Source organism: Ascaphus truei, chromosome 10 (genome assembly GCF_040206685.1).
Source record: "Ascaphus truei isolate aAscTru1 chromosome 10, aAscTru1.hap1, whole genome shotgun sequence".
NCBI classification, from domain to species: Eukaryota; Metazoa; Chordata; class Amphibia; order Anura; family Ascaphidae; genus Ascaphus; species Ascaphus truei.
Genome location: NC_134492.1, coordinates 62,016,140 through 62,028,709, shown reverse-complemented (window position 1 = coordinate 62,028,709; position 12,570 = coordinate 62,016,140). Strand labels below are relative to the sequence as shown.

The following is a 12,570-nucleotide window of genomic DNA, read 5'->3' as shown; positions in this document are numbered from 1 at the left end:
GCCTGTAATATGCTTTCTGTCTCTGTGCCTGTATACAGCCTGTAATATGCTTCCTGTCTCGGACCCTGTATACAGCCTGTAATATGCTTTCTGTCTCGGACCCTGTATACAGCCTGTAATATGCTTTCTGTCTCGCACCCTGTATACAGCCTGTAATATGCTTTCTGTCTCGCACCCTGTATACAGCCTGTAATATGCTCTGTCTCTGACCCTGTATACAGCCTGTAATATGCTTTCTGTCTCTGTGCCTGTATACAGCCTGTAATATGCTTCCTGTCTCGGACCCTGTATACAGCCTGTAATATGCTTTCTGTCTCGGACCCTGTATACAGCCTGTAATATGCTTTCTGTCTCGCACCCTGTATACAGCCTGTAATATGCTTTCTGTCTCGGACCCTGTATACAGCCTGTAATATGCTTCCTGTCTCGGACCCTGTATACAGCCTGTAATATGCTTTCTGTCTCGGACCCTGTATACAGCCTGTAATATGCTTTCTGTCTCGCACCCTGTATACAGCCTGTAATATGCTTTCTGTCTCGGACCCTGTATACAGCCTGTAATATGCTTTCTGTCTCGCACCCTGTATACAGCCTGTAATATGCTTTCTGTCTCGCACCCTGTATACAGCCTGTAATATGCTCTGTCTCGGACCCTGTATACAGCCTGTAATATGCTTTCTGTCTCGGACCCTGTATACAGCCTGTAATATGCTTTCTGTCTCGGACCCTGTATACAGCCTGTAATATGCTTTCTGTCTCGCACCCTGTATACAGCCTGTAATATGCTTTCTGTCTCGCACCCTGTATACAGCCTGTAATATGCTTCCTGTCTCGGACCCTGTATACAGCCTGTAATATGCTTTCTGTCTCGGACCCTGTATACAGCCTGTAATATGCTTTCTGTCTCGGACCCTGTATACAGCCTGTAATATGCTTTCTGTCTCTGTGCCTGTATACAGCCTGTAATATGCTTCCTGTCTCGGACCCTGTATACAGCCTGTAATATGCTTTCTGTCTCGGACCCTGTATACAGCCTGTAATATGCTTTCTGTCTCGCACCCTGTATACAGCCTGCAATATGCTTTCTGTCTCGGACCCTGTATACAGCCTGTAATATGCTCTGTCTCGGACCCTGTATACAGCCTGTAATATGCTTTCTGTCCCGGACCCTGTATACAGCCTGTAATATGCTTTCTGTCTCTGTGCCTGTATACAGCCTGTAATATGCTTTCTGTCTCGCACCCTGTATACAGCCTGTAATATGCTTTCTGTCTCGCACCCTGTATACAGCCTGTAATATGCTTTCTGTCTCGCACCCTGTATACAGCCTGTAATATGCTTCCTGTCTCGGACCCTGTATACAGCCTGTAATATGCTTTCTGTCTCGGACCCTGTATACAGCCTGTAATATGCTTCCTGTCTCGGACCCTGTATACAGCCTGTAATATGCTTCCTGTCTCGGACCCTGTATACAGCCTGTAATATGCTTTCTGTCTCGGACACTGTATACAGCCTGTAATATGCTCTGTCTCGGACCCTGTATACAGCCTGTAATATTCTTTCTGTCTCGGACCCTGTATACAGCCTGTAATATGCTTTCTGTCTCGGACCCTGTATACAGCCTGTAATATGCTTTCTGTCTCGGACTCTGTATACAGCCTGTAATATGCTTTCTGTCTCGCACCCTGTATACAGCCTGTAATATGCTTTCTGTCTCGCACCCTGTATACAGCCTGTAATATGCTTTCTGTCTCGCACCCTGTATACAGCCTGTAATATGCTTCCTGTCTCGGACCCTGTATACAGCCTGTAATATGCTTTCTGTCTCGGACCCTGTATACAGCCTGTAATATGCTTTCTGTCTCGGACCCTGTATACAGCCTGTAATATGCTTTCTGTCTCGGAGCCTGTATACAGCCTGTAATATGCTTTCTGTCTCGCACCCTGTATACAGCCTGTAATATGCTTTCTGTCTCGGACCCTGTATACAGCCTGTAATATGCTTTCTGTCTCGCACCCTGTATACAGCCTGTAATATGCTTTCTGTCTCGGACCCTGTATACAGCCTGTAATATGCTTTCTGTCTCGGACCCTGTATACAGCCTGTAATATGCTTCCTGTCTCGGACCCTGTATACAGCCTGTAATATGCTTCCTGTCTCGGACCCTGTATACAGCCTGTAATATGCTTTCTGTCTCGGACCCTGTATACAGCCTGTAATATGCTTTCTGTCTCGGACCCTGTATACAGCCTGTAATATGCTCTGTCTCGGACCCTGTATACAGCCTGTAATATGCTCTGTCTCGGACCCTGTATACAGCCTGTAATATGCTTTCTGTCTCTGTGCCTGTATACAGCCTGTAATATGCTTTCTGTCTCTGTGCCTGTATACAGCCTGTAATATGCTTCCTGTCTCGGACCCTGTATACAGCCTGTAATATGCTTTCTGTCTCGCACCCTGTATACAGCCTGTAATATGCTTTCTGTCTCGCACCCTGTATACAGCCTGTAATATGCTTTCTGTCTCGCACCCTGTATACAGCCTGTAATATGCTCTGTCTCGGACCCTGTATACAGCCTGTAATATGCTTTCTGTCTCGGACCCTGTATACAGCCTGTAATATGCTCTGTCTCGGACCCTGTATACAGCCTGTAATATGCTTTCTGTCTCTGTGCCTGTATACAGCCTGTAATATGCTTTCTGTCTCGGACCTGTATACAGCCTGTAATATGCTCTGTCTCGGACCCTGTATACAGCCTGTAATATGCTTTCTGTCTCGGACCCTGTATACAGCCTGTAATATGCTTTCTGTCTCGGACCCTGTATACAGCCTGTAATATGCTCTGTCTCGGACCCTGTATACAGCCTGTAATATGCTCTGTCTCGGACCCTGTATACAGCCTGTAATATGCTCTGTCTCGGACCCTGTATACAGCCTGTAATATGCTCTGTCTCGCACCCTGTATACAGCCTGTAATATGCTTTCTGTCCCGGACCCTGTATACAGCCTGTAATATGCTTTCTGTCTCGCACCCTGTATACAGCCTGTAATATGCTTTCTGTCTCGGATCCTGTATACAGCCTGTAATATGCTTTCTGTCTCGCACCCTGTATACAGCCTGTAATATGCTCTGTCTCTGATGAATGAACGATGATTGAAACACAGATACCTGCCTCAATCTTAAAGGACCATGTTGAGTGCTGGGGCAGGACAAATGATTAGGAATGAATCTCCATGTGCTGCAGTCTCTCTGATCACGGTTGCAGCTCTTGGTGAGACGCGTTGAAGATGGGCATCACTTATCATCATGCCATGTCTCCCTCCAGGGAAAGAAATGAGATGGCCTCTCAGGTGGTCTTTATGAGCGGGCAGGAGACCACCGTCCAGAACCCGGACTCCAAGCAGACACACAGCTTCCTATACGACTTCTCCTTTTGGTCCTTTGATAAGTCCAATCCGGACTATGCGGGTCAGGAGAGCGTATACGAGAAGCTGGCCGTACCTTTGCTAGAGAGGTCTTTACTGGGCTACAACACCTGCCTGTTTGCTTACGGACAGACTGGGTCAGGAAAGTCCTATACGTATGTATCCCATTGGTTAATCATTTGCAGCTGTACTGTGTCTGATTTTAAGAAGCCGTAAGGGACTGACCCCTTAAACATGTCACTGCCATTAGTACACTTTGCCCCTAGGAGAGACTGACCCCTTAACCATGTCACTGCCATTTGTACACTTTGCCCCTAGGAGGGACTGACCCCTTAAACATGTCACTGCCATTAGTACACTTTGCCCCTAGGAGGGACTGACCCCTTAACCATGTCACTGCCATTACTACACTTTGCCCCTAGGAGGGTCTGACCCCTTAACCATGTCACTGCCATTAGTACACTTTGTCTCTAGGAGGGACTGACCCCTTAAACATGTCACTGCCATTAGTACACTTTGCCCCTAGGAGGGACTGACTCCTTAACCATGTCACTGCCGTTAGTACACTTTGCCCCTAGGAGGGACTGACCCCTTAAACATGTCACTGCCATTAGTACACTTTGCCCCTAGGAGGGACTGACCCCTTAAACATGTCACTGCCATTAGTACACTTTGCCCCTAGGAGGGACTGACCCCTTAACCATGTCACTGCCATTAGTACACTTTGCCCTAGGAGGGACTGACAACTTAACCATGTCACTGCCATTAGTACACTTTGTCCCTAGGAGGGACTGACCCCTTAAACATGTCACTGCCATTAGTACACTTTGCCCCTAGGAGGGACTGACCCTTTAAACATGTCACTGCCATTAGTACACTTTATCCCTAGGAGGGACTGACCCCTTAACCATGTCACTGCCATTAGTACACTTTGCCCCTAGGAGGGACTGACCCTTTAAACATGTCACTGCCATTAGTACACTTTGCCCCTAGGAGGGACTGACCCTTTAAACATGTCACTGCCATTAGTACACTTTGCCCCTAGGAGGGACTGACCCCTTAAACATGTCACTGCCATTAGTACACTTTGCCCCTAGGAGGGACTGACCCTTTAAACATGTCACTGCCATTAGTACACTTTGCCCCTAGGAGGGACTGACCCCTTAACCATGTCACTGCCATTACTACACTTTGCCCCTAGGAGGGTCTGACCCCTTAACCATGTCACTGCCATTAGTACACTTTGCCCCTAGGAGGGACTGACCCCTTAAACATGTCACTGCCATTAGTACACTTTGCCCCTAGGAGGGACTGACCCCTTAAACATGTCACTGCCATTAGTACACTTTGCCCCTAGGAGGGACTGACCCCTTAACCATGTCACTGCCATTAGTACACTTTGCCCCTAGGAGGGACTGACAACTTAACCATGTCACTGCCATTAGTACACTTTGTCCCTAGGAGGGACTGACCCCTTAACCATGTCACTGCCATTAGTACACTTTGCCCCTAGGAGGGACTGACCCTTTAAACATGTCACTGCCATTAGTACACTTTATCCCTAGGAGGGACTGACCCCTTAACCATGTCACTGCCATTAGTACACTTTGCCCCTAGGAGGGACTGACCCTTTAAACATGTCACTGCCATTAGTACACTTTGCCCCTAGGAGGGACTGACCCTTTAAACATGTCACTGCCATTAGTACACTTTGCCCCTCGGAGGGACTGACCCCTTAAACATGTCACTGCCATTAGTACACTTTGCCCCTAGGAGGGACTGACCCTTTAAACATGTCACTGCCATTAGTACACTTTGCCCCTAGGAGGGACTGACCCCTTAACCATGTCACTGCCATTACTACACTTTGCCCCTAGGAGGGTCTGACCCCTTAACCATGTCACTGCCATTAGTACACTTTGTCTCTAGGAGGGACTGACCCCTTAAACATGTCACTGCCATTAGTACACTTTGCCCCTAGGAGGGACTGACTCCTTAACCATGTCACTGCCGTTAGTACACTTTGCCCCTAGGAGGGACTGACCCCTTAAACATGTCACTGCCATTAGTACACTTTGCCCCTAGGAGGGACTGACCCCTTAAACATGTCACTGCCATTAGTACACTTTGCCCCTAGGAGGGACTGACCCCTTAACCATGTCACTGCCATTAGTACACTTTGCCCCTAGGAGGGACTGACAACTTAACCATGTCACTGCCATTAGTACACTTTGTCCCTAGGAGGGACTGACCCCTTAACCATGTCACTGCCATTAGTACACTTTGCCCCTAGGAGGGACTGACCCCTTAAACATGTCACTGCCATTAGTACACTTTGCCCCAAGGAGGGACTGACCCCTTAACCATGTCACTGCCATTAGTACACTTTGCCCCTAGGAGGGACTGACAACTTAACCATGTCACTGCCATTAGTACACTTTGTCCCTAGGAGGGACTGGCCCCTTAAACATGTCACTGCCATTAGTACACTTTGCCCCTAGGAGGGACTGACCCCTTAACCATGTCACTGCCATTAGTACACTTTGCCCCTAGGAGGGACTGACAACTTAACCATGTCACTGCCATTAGTACACTTTGTCCCTAGGAGGGACTGACCCCTTAACCATGTCACTGCCATTAGTACACTTTGCCCCTAGGAGGGACTGACCCTTTAAACATGTCACTGCCATTAGTACACTTTGCCCCTAGGAGGGACTGACCCCTTAACCATGTCACTGCCATTAGTACACTTTGCCCCTAGGAGGGACTGACAACTTAACCATGTCACTGCCATTAGTACACTTTGTCCCTAGGAGGGACTGACCCCTTAACCATGTCACTGCCATTAGTACACTTTGCCCCTAGGAGGGACTGACCCTTTAAACATGCAGCACTGTATGTTACCGGCTGAATTACTGCTTACCCCCAAACGTTTTTAATCTTCCTTTTTCTTTTCCCATCATTAGACGATAACCTGCAGCATTAACATATAAAACCCTGGTCCGATTAGCTGATAGGATGAATGTAATAATAGAATTATTTCGCTGTTTCAGTATGATGGGGTTTGATGAGGAACTCGGAGTTATTCCCCGGTTTTGTGACGACCTGTTCTCCCGAATTTATACAGCGGATAAGCAGCAGGTACGGACGTCCTGGTCATCACACTGTCCCGTTCCTCCAACAAGGAGATGGGGTTCAGGGGGCTCCCCGCTAATCACATACCGTGCTCCTGGCAAAGATGCATGTTGTCTGTCATTGAATAACACAGAACAGCCCGGCAGATAAGGACTACATTTTTACCAGCCCTGAGAGGTGGTGACACATGGGGGGGGGGTGACACATGAGGGAGGGAGGGGGGCGAGTAGAGGTGACAGACTAAGCAGTGGGTGACGGTTTATGCCTCCCATTGTTCACCACCACCGTGTCCTCCTTCTCTATGCCCCTCCTCCCCTTCCCTCTCTTCCCCCCCCCACCCCTCACAACCTTTTCTCCCTCTCGCCCTTTTCTCCCTCTCGCCCTTTTCTCCCTCTCGCCCTCTTCTCCCTCTCGCCCTCTTCTCCCTCTCGCCCTCTTCTCCCTCTCGCCCTCTTCTCCCTCTCGCCCTCTTCTCCCCTCACGCCCTCTTCTCCCCTCACGCCCTCTTCTCCCCTCACGCCCTCTTCTCCCCTCACGCCCTCTTCTCCCCCTCACGCCCTCTTCTCCCCTCACGCCCTCTTCTTCCCTTTCCCCTCACGCCCTCTTCTCCCCTCTCCCCTCACACCCTCTTCTCCCCTCACACCCTCTTCTCCCCTCTCCCCTCACACCCTCTTCTCCCCTTCTCCCCTCTCGCCCCCTTCTCCCCTCTCGCCCCCTTCTCCCCTCTCGCCCCCTTCTCCCCTCTCGCCCCCTTCTCCCCTCTCGCCCTCTTCTTCTCCCCTCTCGCCCTCTTCTTCTCCCCCCTCGCCCTCTTCTTCTCCCCCCTCGCCCTCTTCTTCTCCCCCCTCGCCCTCTTCTTCTCCCCCCTCGCCCTCTTCTTCTCCGCCCTCGCCCTCTTCTTCTCCCCCCTCGCCCTCTTCTTCTCCCCTCTCGCCCTCTTCTTCTCCCCCCTCACCCTCTTCTTCTCCCCCCTCGCCCTCTTCTTCTCCCACCTTGCCCTCTTCTTCTCCCCCCTCGCCCTCTTCTTCTCCCTCTTCTTCTCCCCCCTCTTCTTCTCCCCCCTCGCCCTCTTCTTCTCCCCCCTCGCCCTCTTCTTCTCCCCCCTCGCCCTCTTCTTCTCCCCCCTCGCCCTCCTCTGCAGGGCGCCTATCACTTGGAGATGAGCTACTTTGAAGTATACAACGAGAAGATACACGACCTGCTGGTGTTCCGAGGCGACCACGGACAGAAGAAACAGCCGGTGAGGCCGGGATCTTCCCCTCCCACTCACACTCCCCCAATAGCCAGGTCCCATATCCCGGTACTGGGGCTGGGACCTTCCTCTCACACTCACACTCCCACTCCCCCAATAGCCAGGTCCCATATCCCATTACTGAGGCGGGGACCTCCCACTCACACTCCCCCAATAGCCAGGTCCCATATCCCGTTACTGGGGCGGGGACCTCCCACTCACACTCCCCCAATAGCCAGGTCCCATATCCCGTTACTGGGGCGGGGACCTCCCACTCACACTCCCCCAATAGCCAGGTCCCATATCCCGTTACTGGGGCGGGGACCTCCCACTCACACTCCCCCAATAGCCAGGTCCCATATCCCGTTACTGGGGTGGGGACCTCCCACTCACACTCCCCCAATAGCCAGGTCCCATATCCCGTTACTGGGGCCGGGACCTTCCTCTCACACTCACACTCCCACTCCCCCAATAGCCAGGTCCCATATCCCGTTACTGGGGTGGGGACCTCCCACTCACACTCCCCCAATAGCCAGGTCCCATATCCCGTTACTGGGGTGGGGACCTCCCACTCACACTCCCCCAATAGCCAGGTCCCATATCCCGTTACTGGGGGGGGAACTCCCACTCCCACTCCCCCAATAGCCAGGTCCCATATCCCGTTACTGGGGGCGGGACCTTCCTCTCCCACTCACACTCCCACTCCCCCAATAGCCAGGTCCCATATCCCGTTACTGGGCGGGGACCTCCCACTCACACTCCCCCAATAGCCAGGTCCCATATTCCGTTACTGGGGCCGGGACCTTCCTCTCCACTCACACTCCCCAAATAGCCAGGTCCCATATCCCGTTACTGGGGCCGGGACCTTCCTCTCACACTCACACTCCCACTCCCCCAATAGCCAGGTCCCATATCCCGTTACTGGGGCCGGGACCTTCCTCTCACACTCACACTCCCACTCCCCCAATAGCCAGGTCCCATATCCCGTTACTGGGGCGGGGACCTCCCACTCACACTCCCCCAATAGCCAGGTCCTATATCCCGTTACTGGGGCGGGGACCTTCCTCTCCCACTCACACTCCCCCAATAGCCAGGTCCCATATCCCGTTACTGGGGGCGGGACCTTCCTCTCACACTCACACTCCCACTCCCCCAATAGCCAGGTCCCATATCCTGTTACTGGGGCGGGGACCTCCCACTGCCAGGTCCCATATCCCGTTACTGGGGCTGGGACCTTCCTCTCACACTCACACTCCCACTCCCTCAATAGCCAGGTCCCATATCCCGTTACTGGGGTGGGGACCTCCCACTCACACTCCCCCAATAGCCAGGTCCCATATCCCGTTACTGGGGCGGGGACCTTCCTCTCCCACTCACACTCCCCCAATAGCCAGGTCCCATATCCCGTTACTGGGGGCGGGACCTTCCTCTCCCACTCACACTCCCACTCCCCCAATAGCCAGGTCCCATATCCCATTACTGGGGCCGGGACCTCCCACTGCCCCAATAGCCAGGTCCCATATCCCGTTACTGGGGCCGGGAACTTCCTCTCCCACTCCCCCAATAGCCAGGTCCCATATCCCGTTACTGGGGCCGGGACCTTCCTCTCACACTCACACTCCCCCAATAGCCAGGTCCCATATCCCGTTACTGGGGCGGGGACCTCCCACTCACACTCCCCCAATAGCCAGGTCCCATATCCCTGTCACGGTTGTGCTCGCCACAAACCTGGGTCGGACCGCGTGGCTGAGGTGGGGTTGTAAAAGCACCGACCTTAGACCGCGCAGGCTGATCCGGATTGCGCAGTTCGTAGTCGTACGTAGCAGGGTCGGGGCTGGAGACGGCAGCATCGTCGCTGAACAAGCCAGGGTCAGGACTGGAGAGATCAGGGTAAACGTTATTCAAGCAGGTGTTCAGCAACAGGTAGTCAGGGGTTCCCTGCTTCAGCTTAGGAGCGTGAGTGCGGGGAGTGGGTTTTGCGCGTGCGGTGAACATGGCCCATGGTACTGGTCTCAGGAAGGGATAGGCAGACTGGAGTGGGCACACCGGCAGGCAGCACTGGTAAACCAGTGCTTCAGCGCAAGAGTCCTGTGCAAGGAGAGAGAGAGCTACAGACCTCAGGACTTGTAGACTGGCCACTGCTAAGAGAAGGGACAGCAAGCCTCAGGAAACCGGGAGCTGAAGTCAACACTGGAGAGACCTCCGCTTCAGCACAGGAACCAGGATACGGCCACTGCTATGTAGAATGAGCAGCGAGCCCCAGGTACCGGTAGATAGGCTCTTGCTGTGTTAGGATAGCAGGCTCAGGAAACGGAGCTGAAGTCAACACAGGAGAGACCTCCGCTTCAGCACAGAAGACAGGAACAGGCCGCTGCATGCGACTAGCAGCCAACCTCAGGAAACAGGAATCTGAAGTTAACATGAAGAGTACTCCGCTTCAGCACAGGAGACAGGAACAGACCTCTGCGTGAACTAAGAAATAGAACTAGAGAGATTAGTACACAACAGAGCCAAGCCATAGGGCTTGTGGCAGAACACTTGTGACAACCAGGAAGGGTTATGCTCGGCAGGGAAGCATTGTGGGAAAGGTGTCTTTAAATGTCAGTGAACCAATAGCAGTGCTTTAATGAGTGAACACAGGGTGGAGCTGTAGCAAAGGTCAGGAGCTGTATTCCAGTGCTGCATAAGTCTGTAAGGCAAGGCAAACCGCAAACTATGTGCGGATCCGTTATAATCCCATATCCCGTTACTGGGGCTGTGCAATTAGACGCACGGACCCGCAGTATTATTATTGGCAATGTGCGGCAACGTGACAAGTGCGGAGTAGCTAGTCTCCCCAGTCTTGCCCAGGACATACGTGAAAACGAGCGGTAACTCTCACTGTATTACTTCCTTGTAACACATCTTATAAATAAATAAAATATCATAGGCGAAGATACTCTGTGCGCCATCTCGTGGACACATCCTGAATTGCAACGACCTGTAACCGCACAAATAATTCTGCCGGCTCACCGGAGTCGAGCCATGGCGGTGATCCCGCAGCATGGCACGGCGGTGATCCCGCAGCATGGCACGGCGGTGATCCCGCAGCATGCCACGGCGGTGATCCCGCAGCATGCCACGGCGGTGATCCCGCAGCATGCCACGGCGGTAATCCCACATCATGCCACGGCGGTAATCCCGCAGCATGCCACGGCGGTAATCCCACATCATGCCACGGCGGTAATCCCGCAGCATGGCACGGCTGTAATCCCGCAGCATGGCACGGCGGTGATCCCGCAGCATGGCACGGCGGTGATCCCGCAGCATGGCACGGCGGTGATCCCGCAGCATGGCACGGCGGTGATCCCGCAGCATGGCACAGCGGTAATCCCGCAGCATGGCACGGCGGTGATCCCGCAGCATGGCACGGCGGTGATCCCGCAGCATGGCACAGCGGTAATCCCGCAGCATGCCACGGCGGTGATCCCGCAGCATGCCACGGCGGTGATCCCGCAGCATGGCACGGCTGTAATCCCGCAGCATGCCACGGCGGTAATCCCGCAGCATGGCACGGCGGTGATCCCGCAGCATGGTACGGCGGTGATCCCGCAGCATGGCACGGCGGTGATCCCGCAGCATGGCACGGCGGTGATCCCGCAGCATGCCACGGCGGTGATCCCGCAGCATGCCACGGGGGGGCAGGAAGTCTTGACACATATAATAGCGCCTCCTGCGGCACCACTGGGAAAGTGGCCTCCATCATATGGCAGTAACGAGCCCCAACCCTCTGACAATGTGGCCAATTATTTTTGTTAATTTCTACATTTTTTCGTATCATAAATATGAGTAATTTAGTTAAATCTTGCGGCCAAAATGTGTCAAGATGCTGCCACGGCAAGGTAACCCTATCACTAGGTGCCTTCCCATGTTACACTATGTCCTTTGTATACACCTTGTATACCCTACCAATTTTATACAAAAGGACACTCTATACAACTGGTAGGATGGGCACCTGGTTATAGGGTTACCCTGACCGGGTTGCAGTTTAACATATTTTGCCCCCCCCCCCCGCTCTCACATCCAACACCCTGACACAGACACCCCCCCCCGCTCTCACATCCAACACCCTGACACAGACACCTCCCCCCCGCTCTCACATCCAACACCCTGACACAGACACCTCCCCCCCGCTCTCACATCCAACACCCTGACACAGACACCCCCCCCGCTCTCACATCCAACACCCTGACACAGACACCCCCCCCTCTCACATCCAACACCCTGACACAGACACTCCCCCCGCTCTCACATCCAACACCCTGACACCCCCCCCCCCGCTCTCACAACCAACACCCTGACACCCCCCCCCGCTCTCACATCCAACACCCTGACACAGACACTCCCCCCCCCCCGCTCTCACATCCAACACCCTGACACAGACACCTCCCCCCGCTCTCACATCCAACACCCTGACACCCCCCCCCGCTCTCACAACCAACACCCTGACACCCCCCCCCCCGCTCTCACATCCAACACCCTGACACAGACACCTCCCCCCGCTCTCACATCCAACACCCTGACACAGACACTCCCCCCCCCCCGCTCTCACATCCAACACCCTGACACAGACACCTCCCCCCCCCCCCGCTCTCACATCCAACACCCTGACACAGACACCCCCCCCCCCCCCGCTCTCACATCCAACACCCTGACACAGACACCTCCCCCCCCCCCCGCTCTCACATCCAACACCCTGACACAGACACTCCCCCCCCCCCGCTCTCACATCCAACA

General features: G+C 53.4%; 1 protein-coding gene across 1 annotated transcript in view; it reads left to right on the top strand.

Annotated features, from left to right (window-relative positions):
* Positions 1-12,570, top strand: part of KIF14 (kinesin family member 14) — a 245,239-nt gene that overhangs the window by 23,878 nt on the left and 208,791 nt on the right. Inside the window, exons 3-5 of the mRNA XM_075617062.1 lie at positions 3,329-3,583; positions 6,482-6,569; positions 7,705-7,803. Of these exons, the coding sequence (XP_075473177.1) occupies positions 3,329-3,583; positions 6,482-6,569; positions 7,705-7,803 (442 nt within the window). The remainder of the gene's footprint in view (positions 1-3,328; positions 3,584-6,481; positions 6,570-7,704; positions 7,804-12,570) is intronic.